The 26,279-nt window shown below is 45.9% G+C and overlaps 1 protein-coding gene across 4 annotated transcripts in view; it reads right to left on the reverse strand.

Annotated features, from left to right (window-relative positions):
• Positions 1 to 26,279, reverse strand: part of LOC134969246 (USP6 N-terminal-like protein) — a 379,876-nt gene that overhangs the window by 94,684 nt on the left and 258,913 nt on the right. For all 4 annotated transcript variants that reach the window (XM_063945071.1, XM_063945070.1, XM_063945069.1 and 1 more), the window contains 2 exons: positions 25,562 to 25,638; positions 10,405 to 10,490 (listed from right to left, as the gene is read on the reverse strand). In XM_063945071.1, the coding sequence (XP_063801141.1) occupies positions 10,405 to 10,490; positions 25,562 to 25,627 (152 nt within the window). In that variant the 5' untranslated portion in view covers positions 25,628 to 25,638. The remainder of the gene's footprint in view (positions 1 to 10,404; positions 10,491 to 25,561; positions 25,639 to 26,279) is intronic.

Genomic DNA, 26,279 nt, shown 5'->3' on the forward strand with positions numbered 1-26,279 from the left:
GTTGGTGCCTCTGGATCAAGATCCACCCTACACCCCCCAATGTTTTCCTGTGGAAACCAATGTAACCTGCTGCAGAAAATATATTATTAAAGCTTGAGGTTTTGGTGTAAATTCTATAGCTCTCAATGACTGTATCCCTTTCCCAGATCATTAAAATAAAGACTGATCCCTAGATTTATCTGATCGTTTCCTGAAGCCTCCATATTTTTTCGGTTGCTACTGTACTAGTTCAGTTTGTTACGAATTGTAACCTACACCCACAATGATATGCAGGAACAACTCACATTATACTTCAAAGTTCTACTGTTTGTGTTTTTTAAACCATTCTGGATAAGTAAAAATATTAAATGAGTTTAGTGAATTTTGGAGAACTCTGCTCTACAATGGCAAGATCTATTAGACTGGACTGGACTCATGACTAGGTAATGACAATTTTTACTCTGGAACATGTACAGGCTGGGTGCATTAGTATACAGATAACTTACATCTGAGCAACTGTATTGTCTTCCAGGATGAGAAAAGCACATAGTGTGGAGGAGTCTTGGGGGGTCATTCCGAGTTGTTCGCTCGCTAGCTGCTTTTAGCAGCATTGCACACGCTAGGTCGCCGCCCTCTGAGAGTGTATCTTAGCTTAGCAGAATAGCGAACGAAAGAGTAGCAAAAGTGCTACTAAAAAAATTCATGCAGTTTCTGAGTAGCTCCAGACCTACTCCTAGATTGCGATCACCTCAGTCCGTTTAGTTCCTGGTTTGACGTCACAAACACGCCCTGCGTTCGGTCAGCCACTCCCCCATTTCTCCAGCCACTCCTGCGTTTTTCCCTGGCACGCCTGCGTTTTTTAGCGCACTCCTCGAAAACGCTCATTTACCTCCCAGAAACGCCACTTTCCTGTCAATCACTCACCGATCAGCAGTGCGACTGAAAAGCGCTGCATGAACACCAGCATATCTACTAAGTTTTGTGTTAAATAACTTAGCGCATGCGCGCTGCGTACCATGCAAATGCGCAATTTCCACCTAATCGCTGCATTGTGAAAAACGGCAACGAGCGAACAACTCGGAATGACCACCTTGGTGTGGTTCTGCACTAGCAAGTGGGATGTGTGTTATATATTGTACAAATAAGAGTGTTGGGGGTTTTATGAACTGTGACAAATAGGGTAGTTTGCCCCAATTTCTTGTGAAAGATACTTTTGCTTTATCTGGGAAACTGCAGAACTCATGTTAAAGACGGGATTAATTCCCCACATATTCCTGCACTCGCAGCACAGCTACACAGGTGGATCACATGGGTGTGAATAATTATATGGTGAGTGCTTGGGAGGAGGTCAGGGCCGCTGTGAATACTTTGTGGATGTGATGCTGGAACCAATGCTAATGCTGTATGTGCCATACTGACAGACCTTACATTTTCCTGAATAAACTACAGCAAGCTGGTTCAGCAAGACGTGTGTGGACACTTATTTATTACTGCATACCCTCCAACGCTGCCGTGCCAAACAACCGGTACAAATTTAGGAAAGGAAGCGTGGCCACTGGTAAAGGAGGCATGGCCCTGCATAGGAATGAATACGATTGTGAGATTCCAAAACCCATTACAAAGCCCTTTTTGACCAGTACAGACCATAAAAAAACAGTACCGTACCGGCCAAAAAATAAGATTTTACTCACCGGTAAATCTATTTCTCGTAGTCCGTAGTGGATGCTGGGACTCCGTAAGGACCATGGGGAATAGCGGCTCCGCAGGAGACTGGGCACAACTAAAAGAAAGCTTTAGGTGTACCTGGTGTGCACTGGCTCCTCCCTCTATGACCCTCCTCCAGACCTCAGTTAGGATACTGTGCCCGGAAGAGCTGACACAATAAGGAAGGATTTTGAATCCCGGGTAAGACTCATACCAGCCACACCAATCACACCGTATAACTCGTGATACTATACCCAGTTAACAGTATGAACAACAACTGAGCCTCTCAACAGATGGCTCAACAATAACCCTTTAGTTAAACAATAACTATATACAAGTATTGCAGACAATCCGCACTTGGGATGGGCGCCCAGCATCCACTACGGACTACGAGAAATAGATTTACCGGTGAGTAAAATCTTATTTTCTCTGGCGTCCTAAGTGGATGCTGGGACTCCATAAGGACCATGGGGATTATACCAAAGCTCCCAAACGGGCGGGAGAGTGCGGATGACTCTGCAGCACCGAATGGGCAAACTCTAGGTCCTCCTCAGCCAGGGTGTCAAACTTGTAAAATTTAGCAAATGTGTTTGACCCCGACCAAGTAGCTGCTCGGCAAAGTTGTAGAGCCGAGACCCCTCGGGCAGCCGCCCAAGAAGAGCCCACCTTCCTCGTGGAATGGGCTTTCACTGATTTAGGATGCGGCAGTCCAGCCGCAGAATGTGCAAGCTGAATCGTACTACAGATCCAGCAAGCAATAGTCTGCTTTGAAGCAGGAGCATCCAGCTTGTTGGGTGCATACAGGATAAACAACGAGTCAGTTTTCCTGACACTAGCTGTCCTGGAAACATAAATTCTCAGAGCCCTGACTACGTCCAACAACTTGGAAGCCTCCAAATCTTTAGTAGCCGCAGGCACCACGATAGGTTGGTTCAAATGAAAGGCAGATACCACCTTAGGGAGAAACTGGGACGAGTCCTCAATTCTGCCCTATCCATATGGAAAATCAGATAAGGGCTTTTACACGACAAAGCCGCCAATTCTGACACACGCCTGGCCGAAGCCAAGGCCAACAGCATGACCACTTTCCACGTGAGATATTTTAATTCCACGGTTTTAAGTGGCTCAACCCAATGTGACTTTAGGAAATCCAACACCACGTTGAGATCCCAAGGTGCCAATGGAGGCACAAAAGGGGGCTGAATATGCAGCACTCCCTTAACAAAAGTCTGAACTTCAGGTAGTGAAGCCAGTTCTCTCTGGAAGAAAATCGAAAGAGCCGAAATCTGGACCTTAATGGAACCCAATTTTAGGCCCATAGTCACCCCTGACTGTAGGAAGTGCAGAAAACGGCCCAGCTGAAATTCCTCCGCTGGGGCCTTCCTGGCCTCACACCACGCAACATATTTTCGCCAAATGCGGTGATAATGGTTTGCGGTCACTTCTTTCCTAGCTTTAATCAGCGTAGGAATGACTTCCTCCGGAATGCCCTTTTCCTTCAGGATCCGGTGTTCAACCGCCATGCCGTCAAACGCAGCCGCGGTAAGTCTTGGAACAGACAGGGCCCCTGCTGCAGCAGGTCCTGTCTGAGCGGCAGAGGCCATGGGTCCTCTGAGATCATTTCTTGAAGTTCCGGGTACCAAGCTCTTCTTGGCCAATCCGGAACAATGAGTATAGTTCTTACTTCTCTTCTCCTTATTATCCTCAGTACCTTGGGTATGAGAGGAAGAGGAGGGAACACATAAACCGTCCGGTACACCCACGGTGTCACTAGAGCGTCCACAGCTATCGCCTGAGGGTCTCTTGACCTGGCGCAATATCTTTCTAGCTTTTTGTTTAGGCGGGACGCCATCATGTCCACCTGTGGCCTTTCCCAACGGTTTATAATCAGTTGGAAGACTTCTGGATGAAGTCCCCACTCTCCTGGGTGGAGGTCGTGCCTGCTGAGGAAGTCTGCTTCCCAGTTGTCCACTCCCGGAATGAACACTGCTGACAGTGCTAACACGTGATTTTCCGCCCATCGGAGAATCCTTGTGGCTTCTGCCATCGCCGTCCTGCTTCTTGTGCCGCCCTGTCGGTTTACATGGGCGACTGCCGTGATGTTGTCTGACTGGATCAGTACCGGCTGGTTTTGAAGCAGGGGTTTGGCCTGACTTAGGGCATTGTAAATGGCCCTCAGTTCCAGAATATTTATGTGTAGGGAAGTCTCCTGACTTGACCATACTCCTTGGAAGTTTCTTCCCTGTGTGACTGCCCCCCAGCCTCGAAGGCTGGCATCCGTGGTCACCAGGACCCAGTCCTGTATGCCGAATCTGCGGCCCTCTTGAAGATGAGCACTTTGCAGCCACCACAGCAGAGACACCCTGGTCCTTGGAGACAGGGTTATCAGCCGATGCATCTGAAGATGCGATCCGGACCACTTGTCCAACAGGTCCCACTGAAAAGTCCTTGCATGGAACCTGCCGAATGGAATTGCTTCATAGGAAGCTACCATTTTTCCCAGGACTCGCGTGCAATGATGCACCGACACCTGTTTTGGTTTTAGGAGGCCTCTGACTAGAGATGACAGCTCCTTGGCCTTCTCCTCCAGGAGAAACACTTTTTTCTGTTCTGTGTACAGAACCATCCCCAGGAACAGTAGACGTGTCGTAGGGACCAGCTGTGACTTTGGAATATTTAGAATCCAACCGTGCTGTTGTAGCACCTCCCGAGATAGTGCTACCCCGACCAACAACTGCTCCCTGGACCTCGCCTTTATCAGGAGATCGTCCAAGTACGAGATAATTAAAACTCCCTTTTTTCGAAGGAGTATCATCATTTCGGCCATTACCTTGGTAAATACCCTCGGTGCCGTGGACAGACCAAACGGCAACGTCTGGAATTGGTAATGACAATCCTGTACCACAAATCTGAGGTACTCCTGGTGAAGATGGTAAATGGGGACATGTAGGTAAGCATCCTTGATGTCCAGCGATACCATGTAATCTCCCTCGTCCAGGCTTGCAATAACCGCCCTGAGCGATTCCATCTTGAACTTGAATTTTTTTATATATGTGTTCAAGGATTTCAAATTTAAAATGGGTCTCACCGAACCGTCCGGTTTCGGTACCACAAACATTGTGGAATAGTAACCCCGTCCTTGTTGAAGAAGGGGCACCTTGACTATCACCTGCTGGGAATTCAGCTTGTGTATTGCCTCTAACACTGCCTCCCTGCCTGAGGGAGTTGTAGGCAAGGCAGATTTGAGGAAACGGCGGGGGGGAGACGTCTCGAATTCCAGCTTGTACCCCTGAGACACTACTTGAAGGATCCAGGGATCCACCCGTGAGCGAGCCCACTGATTGCTGAAGTTTTTGAGACGGGCCCCCACCGTACCTGGCTCCGCCTGTGGAGCCGCAGCGTCATGCGGCGGACTTGGAGGAAGCGGGGGAGGACTTTTGCTCCTGGGAACTGGCTGTATGCTGCAGCTTTTTCCCTCTACCTCTGCCTCTGGGCAGAAAGGACGCGCCTTTAACCCGCTTGCCCTTATGGGGCCGAAAGGACTGTACCTGATAATACGGTGCTTTCTTTGGCTGTGAGGGAACATAGGGTAAAAATGCTGACTTCCCAGCTGTTGCTGTGGAAACGAGGTCCGAGAGACCATCCCCGAACAACTCCTCACCCTTATAAGGCAAAACTTCCATGTGCCTTTTAGAATCTGCATCACCTGTCCACTTCCGAGTCCATAACCCTCTCCTGGCAGAAATGGACATTGCACTTATTTTAGATGCCAGCCGGCAAATATCCCTCTCATGTATAAGACTGCGTCTTTAATATGCTCTACGGTTAGCAATATAGTGTCCCTGTCTAGGGTATCAATATTTTCCGACAGGGAATCTGACCACGCAGCTGCAGCACTGCACATCCATGCTGAAGCAATAGCTGGTCTCAGTATAATACCTGTGTGTGTATATACAGACTTCAGGATAGCCTCCTGCTTCCTATTAGCAGGCTCCTTTAGGGCGGCCGTATCCGGAGACGGTAGTGCCACCTTCTTTGACAAGCGTGTGAGCGCTTTATCCACCCTAGGTGATGTTTCCCAACGTGACCTATCCTCTGGCGGGAAAGGGTACGTCATTAGTAACCTTTTAGAAAATACCAGTTTCTTATCGGGGGAAGCCCACGCTTCTTCACACACTTCATTTAATTCCTCAGATGGGGGAAAAACTACTGGTAGTTTTTTCTCTCCAAACATAATACCCTTTTTTGTGGTTCCTGGGGTAACATCAGAAATGTGCAACACATTTTTCATTGCCTCAATCATGTAACGTGTGGCCCTATTGGAAGTTACATTAGTCTCATCGTCGTCGACACTAGAGTCAGTATCCGTGTCGACATCTGTGTCTGCCATCTGAGGTAGCGGGCGTTTTAGAGCCCCTGATGGCTTTTGAGACGCCTGGGCAGGCACAGGCTGAGAAGCCGGCTGTCCCATATTTGGTATGTCGTCAAACCTTTTATGTAAGGAGTTGACACTTTCACGTAATTCCTTCCACAAGTCCATCCACTCAGGTGTCGGCCCCGCAGGGGGTGACATCACATTTATCGGCATCTGCTCCGCCTCCACATAAGCCTCCTCATCAAACATGTCGACACAGCCGTACCGACACACCGCACACACACAGGGAATGCTCTGACAGGGGACAGGACCCCACAAAGCCCTTTGGGGAGACAGAGAGAGAGTATGCCAGCACACACCAGAGCGCTATATAACACAGGGATGAACACTATAACTGAGTGATTTTCCCTTATAGCTGCTTATATATATACAGCTGCGCCTAAATTTAGTGCCCCCCCTCTCTTTTTTACCCTTTGAAGTCTTGAAACTGCAGGGGAGAGCCTGGGAGCGATACTTCCAGTGGAGCTGTGAGGGAAAAATGGCGCCAGTGTACTGAGGGAGATAGCCCCGCCCCTTTTTCGGCGGACTTCTCCCGCTTTTTTATGGATCTCTGGCAGGGGTATTTTTCACATATATAGCCTCTAGGACTATATATTGTGATTTTTTTGCCAGCCAAGGTGTTAATATTGCTGCTCAGGGCGCCCCCCCCCCCCCCCCAGCGCCCTGCACCCATCAGTGACCGGAGTGTGAGGTGTGCATGAGGAGCAATGGCGCACAGCTGCAGTGCTGTGCGCTACCTTGTTGAAGACCGAAGTCTTCTGCCGCCGATTTTCAGGACCATCTTCTTGCTTCTGGCTCTGTAAGGGGGACGGCGGCGCGGATCCGGGACCGGACGATCGAGGTCGGGCCCTGTGTTCGATCCCTCTGGAGCTAATGGTGTCCAGTAGCCTAAGAAGCCCAAGCTAGCTGCAAGCAGGTAGGTTCGCTTCTTCTCCCCTTAGTCCCTCGTAGCAGTGAGTCTGTTGCCAGCAGATCTCACTGAAAATAAAAAAACCCTAAAATATACTTTCTTTTCTAGGAGCTCAGGAGAGCCCCTAGTGTGCATCCAGCTCAGCCGGGCACAAGATTCTAACAGAGGTCTGGAGGAGGGTCATAGAGGTAGGAGCCAGTGCACACCAGGTAGACCTAAAGCTTTCTTTTAGTTGTGCCCAGTCTCCTGCGGAGCCGCTATTCCCCATGGTCCTTACGGAGTCCCAGCATCCACTTAGGACGTCAGAGAAAGGTACAGTAGGAGGTTATGTTACTGCATTGCCCTTCTGCTACACAGGAGGTTTCTGTCCTGCCTGACTTTGACATTAATTTTCTTTTTGGGTCATTTCTGTTAATTCAGAACCTAACATACTGAAAAAGGATGGGGACTTTCCACATAATACTCAGATACCCACAACCTACTTCATTCTCCCTAACTTCCTTTGCAAGATACTCAGTGGCGTAAAATCATCCCAGTTGCCCGGAGGCAAGATAAATATTGGTGCCCCCCTATTCCCTATATTAAGATAAGTGTGTGTTTTCCCTTTAAATGGGCAACTGGTTTTATAACCTACCTGGGCTTACGCTTTTCACCTACCCTAGCCGAACTATACCCACTGAACTTTTCTCGCGTCATTAACAAAATGATTGAGGATTTTACACGCTGGCAAAACTTACCAATCTCATATATAGGTAGATGCCACTTATATAAAATGATCTCCTTCCCCCGTCTACTATACCCGATCCAAATGCTCCCATTTCTTCTGACCAAACGAGATGTACAAACAATTAATAAGGCCCTCAATACTTTCATATGGACAAACAAACGTCCACGTATAGCCCTCTTTAAACTAAAACAACAGACAACGCTGGGTGGCGTGAATATACCATGCCCGGAAGACTATTCTTTAGCCGCTAACTATAGATATGCCCTTGACTGGGTGAGAGGTTCCTCTAGCTACACGAATATATCTCTGGAACAGAGTATGCTATCCCATGGTACTTTGTCTACCATATTACATTTTCCAGAACCCTTCACACTGACGTCCATCCACTCGAACCCGCTGCTACTTGCTCCATGCAAAGCGTGGCAACATCTTCGAAAACGCAAAGGACTGACAACTACCCGCTCTCTATTTCAACCACTCCTGCATAACCCAGACTTTCAAGACGGAGACACAGATGCAATTATCAAAACTTGGTACTCCCAAGGCTTACGTCTAGTGTATCAATTCCTGAATATCACCTGTACCGAAGTACTCACCTTATCACAATTAAAGCTTAAATTATCGAACTTACATATACCACTATTCGCATACTTTCAAATACGCAGCTTTGCAACACAATTGATAACGCGCCTAAGGCCAGCAGATTATAACTTTCCCCTGGACACCCAACTGCGTTTAAACCCCCAATCTTCCTATCCAACATCCTTTATTTACGCACACACCAGACGCCAGATTGATTTAGATTGTCAAACCACAGGCCTAGCCAAATGGACGACCACTCTGCCAGACATCCCTCTACAGACCATAATACACTGGCACTTGTTACTTAATAAATCTTTAGTATCCTCTTCCTATGCTGAAATGCATTTAAAAATATTACACAGGGCGTATTATACTCCCCGTCTCAGATACCTCACGGGCATCTCTGATAACTCCAATTGCTTCAAGTGCTCCACACCTGATGCTGACATCATCCACTGCCTTTGGTCATGTCCTATAATACAGCTATTTTGGAAGGACGTCTGTAACTACATTACAACGACTCTAAATATCCCTCTTACGGCAACTTTACTCTGGGCTTTCTGGAATCAATATGATTCTGATCGTTGCTCATTATCTACAGGCAATACACTGCTATTAGCTCGGATAGCGGCAGCTTCTAAAAAGACCATACTATCCCAATGGATACACGGAACCCCTATACCCATAACCCTTTTATTTCCTAGACTGACACATCTATACCAAATGGACTGGATTGAATGCTCTCTTAGAGCGGAATCCAATTCTTCCAAGTTCTTTGCAATATGGCTATCCTATGTGATAACCTTGCCACAACCTACTCGTGACAACATGCGAAAAGTAGTTAAATATACTACATGGTACAATATAGAGACACTTACGAGGGGATCACCACCCTTCTAACCCCAACTTTACTGTTTTCGGGAACACCCTCTTAGCCTAGCATATACTCACTGTTAATGGCACCGAGAGATGACCGATCCTTGCAATATGTTTAGTAATATACGTAACCTTCTGTTATTATCACTTCCTTTATTGATATATGTGATTGCTTTTGTGCAGAAATAATGTTATACATTCCTTTACATCCTAAGAAATTATATTGTCATAATTACTAGTGTCGCTGAACAGTTGTTGTGTACAATGTGTGTGTTACACTTGTATTTTTTCTCTTTACCAATAAACAGATTTAAAAAAAAAAAAAAGATGTGTGTGTGTGTGTGTGTGTGTGTGTGTGTGTGTGTGTTGTTCTGAAAAAAATGTATATACTGTATTTATACATTTAATTGTCTTTTATTTTAAATCACACATTTCTTAGCAGTCATACCCAGGATTAGAACCCATGACCTGTTACACTAAAAGCAGAAACTTTACTGATACAGCTATTTGCTACTGCATCAGAAGCATGAGAATTCTAACTATATGAAGTTACGTGTAATTGTCAGAGAAGTATCTTCATATAGTTAAAATTCTCATATTTCCTTTACAGGAGCAAATAGCTCCATCAGTAAGGTGTCTGCTTCCAGTGTAATAGGTTGTGGTTTCTAATCCTGGGTGTGACACTTGTAAACTGTGTATATTCAGTATAATAAATAGGGTGTGATTTGTAAGGTGCAGGGACCAGTGAGGAAGTCGGCCACTGAAAAGACAGTGGCAGCTATCAATTAACTTAATTCAATGGTGTCACAGAATGGGAGGAGAGGTGCCCCCCTTCAGGGCAGGAGCCCGGTGGCAGATGACTCCGTTGCCTCCCAGAGTTCTGCCTCTGAAGATACTACTGGCATTGGAACCTTGAGCACCATCAACTTGGACGGGCAAAGTTACAAAAGCAGGATGCACATATCGTCTCCTTCTGACATACTGGCTGCTACGGATGAAGGACAGCTAAAGGATGTGCAAAGGGTGTTACTGTACTTGTAATATTTCTAAAATAGTAACAGGGTTTAGATATTTAAAAAAAAAATACTGAAAATCAATTCTACAGATACAGTAAAACTTGCTGATACCATTTCAAGTGTTTGTAGTTTTTGCAGTTATCACACTTCCATCTCCAACACCCAAGCTACTTACTGTAAGAAGCCAAATCTATCAGTAACTTTGTACAGGGTAAAATCAGCATCCTCCCACAGGTCAATTTCAGCTCCTGGTTGCCTTCCCTACAGCAGAATGGAAAAAAAATAGAATCAGCACTACATTTTTAAAATTCATTTTATCAGTGATAAATTGTTGATATATTTATATATTTACATTTATATCTTTTATATAAATGCATTACAAAGAATGAAAAATTAGTTTCAACTACCAAGAGAAAAAAGGAACTTAAATATAATATGCTGTTCACAAACTTTAAAAAATGTTATTCAATTATTTGTAATTATTGAAGCTTTGCATTAAAAAAGAATAATAATAAAAAAAGAATTTTAATTACCTACCGGTAAATCCTTTTCTTGTAGTCCGTAAAGGGTACTGGGGTCCACATTAGTACCATGGGGTATAGATGGGTCCACTAGGAGCCTTGGTAACTTTAAGATATTAACAGTGTGGGCTGGCTCCTCCCTCTATGCCCCTCCTACCAGACTCAGTATAGAAACTGTGCCCGAGGAGACGGACCTATCCTGAGGAAGGATTTAACAGAACAGTGGTGAGATTCGAACCAGCACACACAAACAAGAGGAAAGCCATGGTAGCCAAACTTGAACCGGAACAGCAACAGCTGAACCAACGAAGCACTGGGCGGGCGCCCAGTGTCTTCTATGGACTACGAGAAAAGGATTTACCAGTAGGTAATTAAAATCCTATTTTCTCTTACGTCCTTGAGGATACTGGGGTCCACGTTATTACCACGGGGATGTACCAAAGCTCCCAAACCGGGTGGGAGAGTGCTGAGGCTCCTGAAGAATTGATTGACCAAACTGAAGGTCCTCAGAGGCCAAAGTATCGAACTTGTAGAACTTAGAAAACGTGTTCGAACCTGACCAAGTAGCTGCTCACAGAGCTGTAAAGCCGATACACCACGGGCAACCGCCCAGGAAGAACCCACTGACCTAGTCGAGTGGGCCTTTACAGATTTAGGAACCGGCAAGCCTACCGTAGAGTAAGTATGCTGCATAGTAAGTCTAATCTAGCGAGAAATAGACTGCTTTGAAGCAGGACAACCAATTTTATTGGGATCATAGAGCACGAACAGCGAGTCCGACTGTGACGAGCTGTCCGCTTTACATAAATCTTCAAAGCCCTCACCACATCCAGGGACATTGAGGTAGAAGAGGTGTCAGTAACTACAGGAACCACAATAGGTTGGTTGATATGAAACGCAGACACCCCCTTTGGAAGAAATTGCTGACGAGTTCTGAGTTCAGCTCTATCCTCATGAAAAACCAAATAGGGGCTCTTGTGAGACAACGCCCCCAATTCCGACACACGCCTTGCTGAAGCCAAGGCCAACAGTGTGACGGTCTTCCACGTAAGAAACTTTACGTCAACCTCCTGTAAAGGCTCAAACCATTCATACTGGAGACACTGGAACACCACGTTGAGATCCCAAGGTGCCATGGGAGGCACAAAGGGCGGTTAGATGTGCAGAACGCCTTTTAAGAACGTCTGAACCTCAGGGACAGAAGCCAAATGTTTCTGGAAGAAAATGGACAAGGCTGAAATCTGGACTTTTTTTGGAGCCCAGGCGTAGGCCCGCATCCACACCTCACTGCAGAAAAAGCAGAAAACGTCCCAGTTGAAAATCCTCTGCAGGGAATTTCCCGAGTTCACACCAAGAAATTTATTTTCTCCAAATACGGTGGTAATGTTTATACCCTCCTTTCTGGCATGGATCAAGGTGGGAATAACCCTGTCCAGAATCCCTTTCCGGGCTAGAATTTGAAGCTCAACTTCCATGCCGTCAAACGTAGCCGCAGTAAGTCGTGATAGTCGTGCAGAAGGTCCTCTCGAAGAGGTAGAGGCCAGGCCACCGATCCTCTAGGAGCATCTACAGTAGGTCCATGTACCAAGCCTTTCTTGGCCAATCCGGAGCAATGAGAATTGCTTGAAACTTTTCCCTTTTTATATTTTTTTGAGAATTCTTGGGATCAATGGAAGTGGTGGAAACACGTACACTTTCTAATAGACCCATGGAGTCACCAGAGCGTCCACCGCCACTGCCTGTGGGTCTCTCGACCTGTAACAGTACCGCCTGAGTTTCTTGTTGAGCAGAGAGGCCATCATGTCAAACTGTGGAGTTCCCCACCAATGTGTCAGCCACCCGAACACCTCCAGGTGAAGGCCCCACTTTCCTGTGTGGAGATCGTGTCTCCTGAGGAAGTCTGCTTCCCAGTTGTCCACTCATGGAATGAAGATTGCAGACAACGCCACAGCATGTCTTTCTGCCAAGAGCAGAATCCTTGTTACCACTGACATTGCTACTCTGCTCTTCGTGCCACCCAGACGGTTTATGTACGTTACCACCGTCACATTGTCCGACTGAACCTGAATGGCCTGATCTTGAAGAAGATGTGATGCCTGTAAAAGGGCGTTGTATATGGCCCTTAGTTCCAGAATGTTGATTGGAAGAATGGTTTCTTGACTTGACCATTTTCCTTGGGACTGTTCCCCCAGGGTGACAGTTCCCCAACCTCTGAGGCTTGCGTCTGTGGTTAGCAGAATCCGATCTTGAATCCCGAACCATCGACCCTCTGTCAGGTGAGAAGTCTGAAGCCACCACAGAAGAGAAATACTAGCTCTTGGCGACAGACGTATCCTCTGGTGCATGTGGAGATGCGAACCACACCATTTGTCCAACAGATCCAGCTGGAAGGGCCTTGCATTAAACCTTCCGTACTGCAACGCCTCGTAGGCGGCTACCATCTTCCCCAGAAGACGAATGCACAGATGCACCGATATCCGGATTGGTTTTAGAATATCCCGCGCCATCGACTGGATTACCAATGCCTTTTCCAATGGAAGGAATACTCTCTGTGCTTCCGTGTCTAGTATCATTCCCAGGAACAGAAGCGTCCTCTTTGGTTCCAGGTGAGATTTTGGAAGGTTCAGAATCCACCTGTGAACCTGGAGCAGTCGAGTCAAAAGGACAATGCTGTCTAACAGCTTCTCCCTGGATGGTGCTTTTATCAGCAGGTCATCCAGGTACTGAATTATGTTCACTCCCTGTCTGCAGAGGAGGAACATCAACTCTGCCATTACATTGGTGAACACCCTTGGTGCCATTGAGAGACCAAATGGCAGGGCCTGGAACTGGTAGTGACAGTCCTGTAATGCAAACCTTAGATATGCCTGATGAGGAGGCCAGATTGGGATATGAAGGTACGCATCCTTGATATCCAGAGACACCAAGAACTCCTCCAGACCTGAGATCACCGCTCTCATAGACTCCATCTTGAATTTGAACACCCGTAAATACAGGTTCAGTGAATTGAGGTTTAAAATGGGTCTTATCGAACCGTCCGGTTTCGGAACCACAAACAGGTTGGAATAATAACCCTTGTTCTGCAGCTGAGGTGGAACTGGAACAATGACCTGAGCCTGTACCAGTTTTTGAATTGCTTCCTGCAAAGTCATACTTGCCTCTGGATAAGCTGGTAAGCCTGATTTGAAGAATCTGTGAGGTGGGAGTTCCTAAAACTCCAGTCTGTAACCCTGGGCAATAAGATCTTTGACCCAGGGATCTAGGTCTGATGTTGCCCAGATGTGACCGAAATATCTGAAGCAGGCTCCCACCTGCCTGTCTTCAAGGCAGTATGGTCCACCGTCATGCTGAAAGCTTTGAGGAAGCAGAGCCAGAGGTCTGTTCCTGTGAACCTGCAGTAGCAGGTTTTTGGGGTTTATTTCTTTTACCCTTGAAGGCAGTAGAAGCACTCTTTGATTCACCTTTGAACTTTGCTGTCCAAAAGGACTGCAAAGTTGGAGAAGAGTAGATTTTCCTAGCTGGGGGTGCTGCGTAAGGAAGTTATGTAGACTTACCCGCCGTAGCCTTGGATATCCATGTATCCAGTTCATCTCCGAACAGGGCTTCACTTGTGAACGGTAGGCTTTCGACGCCTTTCCTGGAATCTGCATCTGCATTCCAGTGGCGTAGCCATAAGCCCCTACGACTGACACGGCCATGGCTGTGGTGCGTGCATGGAGTAAGCCTATCTCTTTTAGGGCCTCCACCATAAAATTTGCCTGTATATGTTGTAGGAGTAAAACTATCTCCTCCCTGTGTAAGGACCCTAAATCCTCCATTAGATTACCTGACCATTTGGAAATGGCCCTAGTGATGCAAGCACAAGCTATAGTGGGTCTTTGGACCACCCCCACAACCGTGTACAGAGAATTGAGAGTAGTCTCAATCTTGTGGTCAGCGGTGTCTTTTAAGGAGGCTGCACCTGAGACCGGTAAGACTATCTTATGGGACAACCTAGATACTGAAGCATTAACAATCAGTGGGACTTCACACTTTTTCCTATCATACTGAGGAAAGGGGAAAGATGCTGTCAACCGTTTAGGGATCTTAAACTTCTTGTCAGGATTGACCCAAGTTTCTTCAAATAGAGAATTTAGGGGGTCATTCCGAGTTGATCATAGCTGTGCTAAATTTAGCACAGCTATGATCATTCACACTGACATGCGGGCGGACGCCCAGCACAGGGCTAGTCCTGCCCTGCATGTCAGTGCCGCCCCTCCCCCCCCCGCAGAAGTTCAAAGGCATCGCACAGCGGCGATGCCTTTGCACTTCAAGAGTAGCTCCCGACCAACGCAACTTTAGCGTGCTGGCCGGGAGCTTCTCGTCGCTCCCCGGCCTGCAGCGGCAGCGTGTGACGTCACGCAGCCACCGCGGCCTGCCCCCCCAACTGTCCGGCCACACCTGCGTTAGCCGGACTGCTCCCCCTAAACGGCGGCTTAACGCTGCCGTCCAGCCCCCTCCCGCCCAGCGACCGCCTCTGTCTCAGAGGCGATCGCTAGGCAACAACGGCTGCCATGCGCCGGTGCATTGTGGCGCCGGCGCATGCGCAGTTCCAACCCAATCGCTGCGCTGCGACAAACTGCAGCGAGCGATCAGGTCGGAATGACCCCCATTAATTCCTTAGATGAAGGGAAAGTAGCAGAGGATTTATTTTTTACATTGAAATGAGATTCCTCAACGTTCTCTATCACCTTATCAAGAATGTGCAGGTCCTCTCTAATAGCCTCTATTAGGGCCTGTATTCCCTGTGACAGATCTGCATGCTTCCCACCCAAATCTACCTCACCATCATCTGCATCAGTGGCATCATAATCGGTGTCAGTATGCAGGATCTGTGCCAGTGTACCTTTTGTGGACAAATGGTCTGAGACGCTGGTATGGCCGCTGAATATTTATCAGGTCATCCATAGACTGTCTTAAGTATTGTGTCTCTTTCTCAGTTTGGGACAATTTATGAGAACTATTTGAGATAATCCCTTTTAGTGAATCTAATCACACTGGTTCAGACCCACTATTTTGAGAAGGTGTACTATCCTGAGTACACTGTAGTGATCCCCCTGGGGACGAGAAGCACTCTGCAGTGCAGGACACACACTCTTTTGACATAACAACAAGTGAAAACCCACCCACACAGGAGAGCAAATTGGTTAAAGCACAGTTAACCCACACAGAGCCCCCTAGAGAGACACAGAGTATGATGGAACCAGCCACACCGCGCCCTATATAGCTAATGTAAGCTTAGCCACGTCGCAAACTAAGTACCCTTAATAGGGGCTTAGTATTCTACTATTACTCCCCCCTTGCTATAACCCCCTGGTAACGCTGAGGTAAAATGGAATCTGGATGGAGGAGCTGCGCGTCCCTGTGAGACTGTTCAGTGAGATCTGCAGAGGGAAAATGGCGCTGGTGAGCCGCTGGATCCGCTCATAGTGAAGCCCCGCCCCCTTAATGGCGCGCAGTATTTCCGTTTTTTTTTATACTGACTGAGGTATATTGTAGTCTTACAGTGGGTTAGAATCCCTGTAATGTCCTTGCCAGTGTGGGTAATAGATGTAGCTTCACCTCGCCCCTGTCGAAGTCAAAAATGTTACATAGAGAGAACATACAGACGCCACACATTATAAGTCGCTATGCTTGCAAATACGCGCAGCGAGCACAGCAATATATGGTAACACACGCATTTACACGGACATGCCACAGAGATGGATTCGACACATATTTCATACAGCACATAATTATAATAATATCAAGCGCCAGACATCATAATGATTTCAAATTATATAATGGAGTAACGTCATGTATGTGTATTATTGGAGCAGAGCAAGATAGACATGACGTGCTTGGTATTACAGTAACCAGATTAATGTGTAGATTAATTTGATACTTGTTATTAAGTTGTAGGACATTGCAACAAGTAATTATGATTAAATGTATGAAAGCTAAAGTCACTCCTATTAGAACAATGGACAGGAAACTCAGGCCAGCCCTTTTGATGTCTTCAAGGCTGAACCTGGTTAGCATACGAATAGACCAGTGACTCATCATGAATGAGAAAGTTCCCTCCCTTAGACTAGATGTGTGCACTCCCTCAAACTATATAGCACATTGCTGAAGAGACACACAGGAGTCTCTGTCCTTCCCTGGGTGCTGTTTGAGATGCTGTCTGCCCAGTTCCTGTATTTATTTACAGAGAGAGAAAGAGTGATATGGAGGGAAGAATTTATATGAGAAAGATATGGTAATTGTATCGCTGGCCTGTAATTGTATGTATTAACTGCTTACTGTATAAATTTTAACCATGTACCTATATGTATGCTGTACATTGTGATATATTGAATAGATATCCTTTTAATAACAAATATATACATCAGTGAGCTTTGGAACTCAGATAATGTGTGGGTGTATTGTTTTCTCTTAAGGAATGTAGTGTTTTGCAACGTACAGCACACTTTTATCGTATATGGTAATAAGATGCGCCTGGCGTCTACAGTATATATTAGAGCTGGCATTTTAAATATTTGTTAGAAAGCAATTTGGTATTTACACCCCTCACAGCGGAACATGCACCTGCCATGTAGTGAGGCCTGGAGCCTCAGCCTGCCACCCAGTGCTGCGCACCTACCCTTGTGCTGCCATTAATGCCAGCGACCCGCTAACCGGGATGCCGGCTACCTACTCAGCACTCTTCAATCTTCTGGCACTCTTAGGAGTGGCCGCGTGCTGCGGGAGGGTACGCTCGCCGTGGTGGGGCTTGCAAATGACTCCCTCAGGAGCTCAGTGTCCCGTCAGTGGGGAACGGGACCATTAACTCTTTAGGAAGTTGGGCCATCCCCCCCAAGTCCCACAAACTAGGCAGACTAGTGCCAACCAGCCCTGCCTGAAAATAACAAAATAAATGCAGAAAACTCTTCAGGAGCTTCCCTAAGTGTGACCGGCTCCTCCAGGCATATTTTCTAAACTGAGTCTGGTAGGAGGGGGCATAGAGGGAGGAGCCAGCCCACACTGTTAAAGTACTTAAATTACCCAAGGCTCCTAGTGAACCTGTCTATACCCCATGGTGCTATTGTGGACCCCAGTATCCTCAAGGACAAAAGAGAAATAGAGACATTAAACAGAATACAAAAAAGTTTACATATATTCAATGGTTAATACCAAGTAAAATAGACAATTCACATACATGAAAGATCATCATCAGCAAGAACCAACCATACACGCTCAGGGGATTAGTATTACTGTGACAAAAAAATGGTTTAATTAATGATGTATTGTTGGGTCACCAGCTAAGAGACAGTTATATCATGTTGTACATCTAATACTCAGATATCGGATTTCTTAGAATCCCAGGTAATAAACCAATGCCGTTCTCTCATACGTAAAAGAAAAAAAAAATTCTGGAGTTTTTTTACTTTACTAAACATGGCATCCACCCTAGTCCATTAAGAAAACATGGAATCATTTTTCTTTAAATAATCTAAATACAGGAGGACTTGATTGAATAAAAGCCCCCAAACATCAGCAGCCGCAGCACCACTGATCTGCCAATTGGCGTCTAGCAATGATCGGTGTTGCGTCAGGGAATTAGGGAAATAAAATATATAAAAAATTCCCGATTCCCCAACCCAAAGGAAAACATCCGAGATCTGGATTTTTAACACAAATGATCCCAAATTTTTAATTAGATTTTGTATTTTCAGAAAATACCATGAGTCTTTTTACTTATTCTAACATGTCACAATAATTTTAAACCAAATGGGGAAAAAATACTTTTCCACAAGAAAAGCAAACATGATTTTTTTTCTTCTTAAAAGAAACATAAGTAAATAGTGATTCTTGTTTCGCCAATAATTAATCTTTCCAAAAGAATAAAAAGCAGGATTGTATATGCAGGTTTTGCACTTTAATTGAAGATGCATGTTTCCCAAATTTTCACTGTCTCGGATGAAATGCTTCCTATGCGTAGAAAGAATATGGTAGCGCAAGGCCCAACATTTTAAAAACTAGACAACCTGCTGCATTAATGAGATCATATTTTCTTATTTGGCACAAGATGAGGGAGATATGTGCATTAGATTCCCCATCTGTGAACATTTTGATGTGTGTGTGTGTATTGCTTCCGTTATTGTCTGATGAATAGAATACAACTACTAAGGGGTTACATAGGGGTCTATTTATTAAGCCTTGGATGGAGATAAAGTCGCTGGAGACATAGTACCAGCCAATCGGCTCCTAACTGTCATTTTTCAAACCCAGCCTGTGGCATAGCAGTTAGGAGCTGATTGGCTGGTACTTTATCTCCATCCAAGGCTTAGTAAATAGACTCCAGGCTTGGACTGGCCCACAGGCGTATAGGGGAAACCACCGGTGGGCCCCACTGCCTGGGGGCCCACCTCCTGCTCTAAGGATCAGGTTCTAGACTGTGCACTTTAATTATACATATGTTACCTTATACTGGACTATAGTGTATTATCTACAGTGCATTGCTGTTATTAATCTGTTATTAATCTGGTACATTATCATGCATGCAGCAGCTGAATTTACTGTATATATTTATTAGAGATGAGCAGGTTCGGTTCCTCGGAATCCGAACCCCCCCGAACTTCACCTATTTTACACGGGTCCGAGGCAGACTCGGATCCTCCCGCCTTGCTCGGTTAACCCGAGCGCGCCCGAACGTCATCATCCCGCTGTCGGATTCTCGCGAGATTCGTATTCTATATAAGGAGCGCGCGTTGCTGCCATTTTCACTCGTGCATTGGAGATGATAGGGAGAGGACGTGTGCAGCGTTCTCTCAGTTGTGCTCAGTGTGCTGCAAATATCTGTGCTCAGTGTGCTGCAAATATCTGTGCTCAGTGTGCTTGCAAATATCTGTGCTCAGTGTGCTGAAAATATCTACGTTCTCTGCCTGAAAAACGCTCCATATCTGTGCTCAGTGTGCTGCAAATATCTGTGCTCAGTGTGCTTTATTGTGGGGACTGGAACCACCAGTATTATATAGTAGGAGGACAGTGCAAAGTTTTGCTGACCAGTGACCACCAGTATACGTTGTCTGCCTGAAAAACACTCCATATCTGTGCTGCATTGTAGTATATAGTAGGAGGACAGTGCAGAATTTTGCTGACCAGTGACCACCAGTATTATATCAGTACGGTACAGTAGTCCACTGCTCTACCTACCTCTGTGTCGTCAAGTATACTATCCATCCATACCTGTGGTGCATTTTAGTTGTTGGGCGCAGTAGTAGGAGGACAGTGCATAATTTTGCTGACCACCCGTATATAACATATAGCAGTACGGTACAGTAGTCCACTGCTCTACCTACCTCTGTGTCGTCAAGTATACTATCCATCCATACCTGTGGTGCATTTTAGTTGTTGTGCGCAGTAGTAGGAGGACAGTGCATAATTTTGCTGACCACCAGTATATAATATATAGCAGTACGGTACAGTAGTCCACTGCTCTACCTACCTCTGTGTTGTCAAGTATACTATCCATCCATACCTGTGGTGCATTAGAGTTGTTGTGCGCAGTAGTAGGAAGACAGTGCATAATTTTGCTGACCACCACTATATAATATATAGCAGTACGGTACAGTAGGCCATTGCTATTGATATATTACTGGCATATAATTCCACACATTAAAAAATGGAGAACAAAAATGTGGAGGGTAAAATAGGTAAAGATCAAGATCCACTTCCACCTCGTGCTGAAGCTGCTGCCACTAGTCATGGCCGAGACGATGAAATGCCATCAACGTTGTCTGCCAAGGCCGATGCCCAATGTCATAGTGGAGAGCATGTAAAATCTAAAAAACAAAAGTTTAGTAAAATGACCCAAAAATCTAAATTAAAAGCGTCTGAGGAGAAGTGTAAACTTGCCAATATGCCATTTACGACACGGAGTGGCAAGGAACGGCTGAGGCCCTGGCCTATGTTCATGGCTAGTGGTTCACATTCACACGAAGATGGAAGCACTCATCCTCTCACTAGAAAACTGCAGTGCCACTCCTAGATGGGCCAGGTGTTTGTGTCGGCCACTTGGGTCGCTTAGCTTAGCCATCCAGCGACCTTGGTGCACCTCTTTTTTTCTTTGCATCATGTGCTGATTGGGTACTATTTTTTGAGGTACCATCCTGTCTGACACTGCAGTGCCACTCCTAGATGGGCCAGGTGTTTGTGTCGGCCACTTGGGTCGCTTATCTTAGCCATCCAGCGACATTGGTGCACCTCTTTTTTTCTTTGCATCATGTGCTGTTTGGGGACTATTCTTTAAATCTGCCATCCTGTCTGACACTGCAGTGCCACTATGGGGTGGGCCAGGTGTTTGTGTCGGCCACTTGGGTCACTTAGCTTAGCCATCCAGCGACCTTGGTGCACCTCTTTTTTTCTTTGCATCATGTGCTGTTTGGGGACTATTCTTTAAATCTGCCATCCTGTCTGACACTGCAGTGCTACTCCTAGATGGGCCAGGTGTTTATGTCGGCCACTTGGGTCGCTTAGCTTAGTCACACAGCGACCTTGGTGCACCTCTTTTTTTCTTTGCATCATGTGCTGTTTGGGGACTATTTTTTGAAGTGCCATCCTGTCTGACTCTGCAGTGCCACTCTGGGGTGGGCCAGGTGTTTGTGTCGGCCACTTGGGTCTCTTAGCTCAGCCATCCAGCGACCTTGGTGCACCTCTTTTTTCTTTGCATCATGTGCTGTTTGGGGACTATTTGTTTAGGTGCCATCCTGTCTGACACTGCAGTGCCACTCCTAGATGGGCCAGGTGTTTGTGTCAGCCACTTGGGTCGCTTAGCTTAGTCATTCAGCGACCTCTGTGCAAATTTTAGGACTAAAAATAATATTGTGAGGTGTGAGGTGTTCAGAATAGACTGGAAATGAGTGGAAATGATGGTTATTGAGGTTAATAATACTATGGGATCAAAATGACCCCCAAATTCTATGATTTAAGCTGTTTTTGAAAAAAAACACCCGAATCCAAAACACACCCGAATCAGACAAAAAATTTTCAGGGAGGATTTGCCAAAACGCGTCCGAATCCAAAACACGGCCGCGGAACCGAATCCAAAACCAAAACACAAAACCAAAAAAATGTCCGGTGCACATCACTAATATTTATGAAGGGACCTAGACGTTGCACTCTCTAATGCAGACCTGGCCAACCTGTGGCTCTCCAGCTGTTGTGAAACTACAAGTCCCAGCATGCCCTTTTACACGTTTGCTCTTAAGAAATGCTAAAATTGTGTCAGAGCATGCTGGGATGTGTAGTTTCACAACAGCTGGAGAGCCACAGGTTGGCTGGCCTGCTCTAATGGTTAGTTAAACCAATAAGGTGGCAGGCCACACCCCCTCTGTAGACTGACCACACCCCTAAACATGGGCCTCTATCACTGCATTCATCCGGTGGGCCCTTCATTCCCCAGTTTGACACTGATAGACTCCATAGTTTGAAAGAAGAGACTCCCCTCTTTGAAGGCAGATTGCCCCCATGTGTGTAGTACTGGGCATTTTTCATAAACTAGTTGCTATGTGGGACACAAAATTTGAAAGATGGGGCTCCCCCCTTTCATATGACCCCACATTTCTAGGTGTAATTATGGGAGCAAAAGGGCATATTCTGTAGTTCCCTCCCACCAATATATAGCGAAACATCAATTTTCTGTAGTGTAGCGACATATTGTCTGGTGATCATTAAAAACCGCTACTAGTGGGCCATATAACTTGATAGAACAGACTCCACACTGTCAAATAATGGGTGTAAAAAGTTGCCGGTGTTATTACAAGGTGAGAGGGGACATATTGCTCCTCCTTATATATGGAAAACATACAGTACATTTTCTGTAATGCTTCCTAAAATGATCCCATGATGATAGGTGATCACCAATTAATAAGTATGAAGGGGGCACATTACCAGAAAGAGCCCCCCCCCCCCCCCCACCCCCTCCTAAAATGGATGTCCTGATTTCAAGGATGACAGGTTGATAAATCCAGCCATCCCCTATTCAGCATGCTGACAGCCATTCACAGTGCAGGCTGGGAGTCATGTAGAGAATTCTGCACTGTAATTGGTGGATATCTACAGCCATCCACCAATCAGCAGTGAGAATCTTCTAGTGTTGGGTGTCATTTTTTGCAGACAATTCATCATTGTGGCAAAAAAAATGTGACTAGGCTGCACAAGGAGAATGTGCTGATTAATTTTATATTGACACTTTTATATCTGTGTTCGACTCAGTCTTTGAATCTGAATACGAAGTGTTACAATGTAGCAGCTGCAGTTTTCTTCCAATACACGTTCCGTTCTGCACTCAGTCACACACAACATGCAAGTGTCATATCAAATTAATCACCACAGTCTCCTCGTGCATCCTAGTGATATTGCATTATGGGGGTAATTCAGACCTGATCGTAGCAGTAAACTTGTTAGCAGTTGGGCAAAACCATGTGCACTGCAGGTGTGGCAGATATAACATTTGCATAGAGTTAGATTTGGGTGGGTTATTTTGTTTCTGTGCAGAGTAAATACTGGCTGCTTTATTTTTAGACTGCAATTTAGATTTCAGTTTGAACACACCCCACCCAAATCTAACCCTCTCTGCACATGTTATATCTGCCCACCCTGCAGTGCACATGGTTTTTCCCATCTGCTAACAAATTTGCTGCTGCGATCAACTCTGAATTAGGCCCTATGGGGGTCATTCCGACCCGTTCGCTCGCTGCATTTTAACGCAGCAGAGCGAACGGGTCCCCGATACACATGCACTGGCGCCGTAGTGCGCCTGCGCATGCGGGACGGCCAAAGGCCGTAGCAGGATAGCGATCGCCTCTGCCTGATTGACAGGCAGAGGTGATCGATGGGCGGGAGGGGGCGTAACGACAGCGTTTGGCCGCCGTTTCGTAGGCATGGTCCGGCCAACGCAGGCGAGGTCGGACCGAACGGGAAACGGGCCGCAGCGGCTGCGTGACGTCATACGCAGCCGCTGCGGGACTGGGAGCGAGGAGTAGCTCCCAGCCAGCACGCTAAAGCTGCGCTGGCCGGGAGTTACTCCTGAAGGGCAAAGGCATCGCCGTTGTGCGATGCCTTTGCACTTCTGCGAGGGGGGCCGGACTGACATGCGGGGTGGGCTAGCCCCGTGCTGGGCGTCCCCCCCGCATGTCAGGATAGATGATCGTAGCTGTGCAAAATTTTGCACAGCTACGATCACCTGGAATGACCCCTATGTCTTAACAAAGATGCTCAATGTTAGCAGAGTTGCATGGGACCTGGTGGCTAACTCACACCATGGAATTTCTGTGTGGTGTACTGCTTAACAGACCTTATGTCATGGGTTTGATCCCCACCACGATCCTTACTGTGTGGAGTTTGTATATTCTCCCTGTACTTGCGTGGCTTTCCTCTGAGTACGTCGGTTTCCTCTCACAATTCAAAAATATACTGGCAGGTTAATTGACTCCTGATAAAAATGAACCATAATGTGTAAGCATTTGTGTAAATGGGCAGACTAGATGGGCCAAGTGGTTCTTATCTGCCGTCAAATGATATGTCTCTATGTATAAGAACACATCTGTATGAACTAAGAAGTGTGTTTGACTTTTATAAGAGTCTTCAAAAAAAAGAATTTGACCATTATGAGTGACCCTCAATTTGGCCAGATAGACGACATCAAATCACATTGCTTTCTATAACACATTTTTTTTTTTTTTTTTTTCAACATAGATTCCTGCAGGCCCACCATCAGTGGGTGCTGGGGGCACAGCTGTCCCGGGCCCGGCCTCTCTGAAGAGAGAGGAGGGCCCGGGACGCTCATGCAGCCGCCTGCCCGCCCGCCGCCGTCCCCGCTGTTCTGCCACTGTCCTCCGATACTATAGCAGCTCTGTATTGAAAAACATCTCTCCCAAAATGGCCACCGCCGCAGAAGAGACAGTTATTCAAGATGCTAGAGGAGCCCTCTAGTATCTTTAATAACTGTCTCCTTTGAGGCGGCGGCCATTTTGAGAGGGACATTTTCAATACAGCTGCAGGAAGACGAAGGACAGCAGCAGAACAGCGGAGACAGAGGCGGGCAGGCAGCAGCATGAGCATCTTGGGCCCTCCAGACAGCGGCATATGTACAGTATGTATGCATGTGTATGTATATATATATATATATATATATATATATAAAGAAAAATGAGGTGAGATCTTAAGATGTCTGATGGCGAATTTAAAAATTTCAACTAAAATAAATAAATAAATAAATATTCCTACCTTAAATACACAGACTTGAGACTTGAGGGTGTGGCTTCGTGTCAGCATAGAATTTTTTTCTTTCTTTTTGGAATATATATTAATTTTTATTTAACTTTTTTTTTGGGGGGGTGAAGCCTTCCTATTTTGTCAATCCCGGGCCCCACAATTTCTAATGGCAGCCCTGGATTCCTGTACCAGCACCCCTGCATAGCTGTATGGTGTATGTCTTCAAGAATGCCAAAGTTTACTGGGTATACATTCAAGAATGCAAAGCTTTATCGGTTACATGTTGAGGAGTTCCAGCCTTTATCTTTCATGCTTCCAGGAATGCAAACCTTTAACAGATATACTTTCAGGAATGCAAAGCAGAATGGCAAGCACATTAAGTGCAAAGCTTAAAAGGTATGGCTACAGCAATCATCAGCAGTTAACAAAGTCCTATGTGTTTTGCAGCAGCTGACATTTACTCCATGTTTCAGAAGTAGGTGACAGCACGCAAAATTCATTTCTTTATACTGTAATATCTGACCACCTTGTACTTACCTTCTCATATTTGCTGATTATGTCAGCTCTTTCCAATGCTATTAAAGTCTCAATGTCTTTCTTCATGTCAGAAGAGTCTGAAAAAAAAAAAAAAATAAGCATTCAAATATTAAAGGTTCATGTTACTAAATATTCACACAAGATTGTAATTTGTTTGTCTAGTACAAATTAAACAATGGGGCAGATGTACACTGCTCAAAAAAATAAAGGGAACACTAAAATAACACATCCTAGATCTGAATGAATGAAATATTCTTATTAAATACTTTGTTCTTTACATAGTTGAATGTGCTGACAACAAAATCACACAAAAATTATCAATGGAAATCAAATTTATTAACCCATGGAGGTCTGGATTTGGAGTCTCACTCAAAATTAAAGTGGAAAAACACACTACAGGCTGATCCAACTTTGATGTAATGTCCTTAAAACAAGTCAAAATGAGGTTCAGTAGTGTGTGTGGCCTCCACGTGCCTGTATGACCTCCCTACAACCCACACAAGTGGCTCAGGTAGTGCAGCTCAATCAGGATGGCACATCAATGCGAGCTGTGGCAAGAAGGTTTGCTGTGTCTGTCAGCGTAGTGTCCAGAGCATGGAGGCGCTACCAGGAGACAGGCCAGTACATCAGGAGATGTGGAGGAGGCCGTAGGAGGGCAATAACCCAGCAGCAGGACCGCTACCTCCGCCTTTGTGCAAGGAGGAACAGGAGGAGCACT

Source organism: Pseudophryne corroboree, chromosome 11 (genome assembly GCF_028390025.1).
Source record: "Pseudophryne corroboree isolate aPseCor3 chromosome 11, aPseCor3.hap2, whole genome shotgun sequence".
Classification (NCBI taxonomy): domain Eukaryota; kingdom Metazoa; phylum Chordata; class Amphibia; order Anura; family Myobatrachidae; genus Pseudophryne; species Pseudophryne corroboree.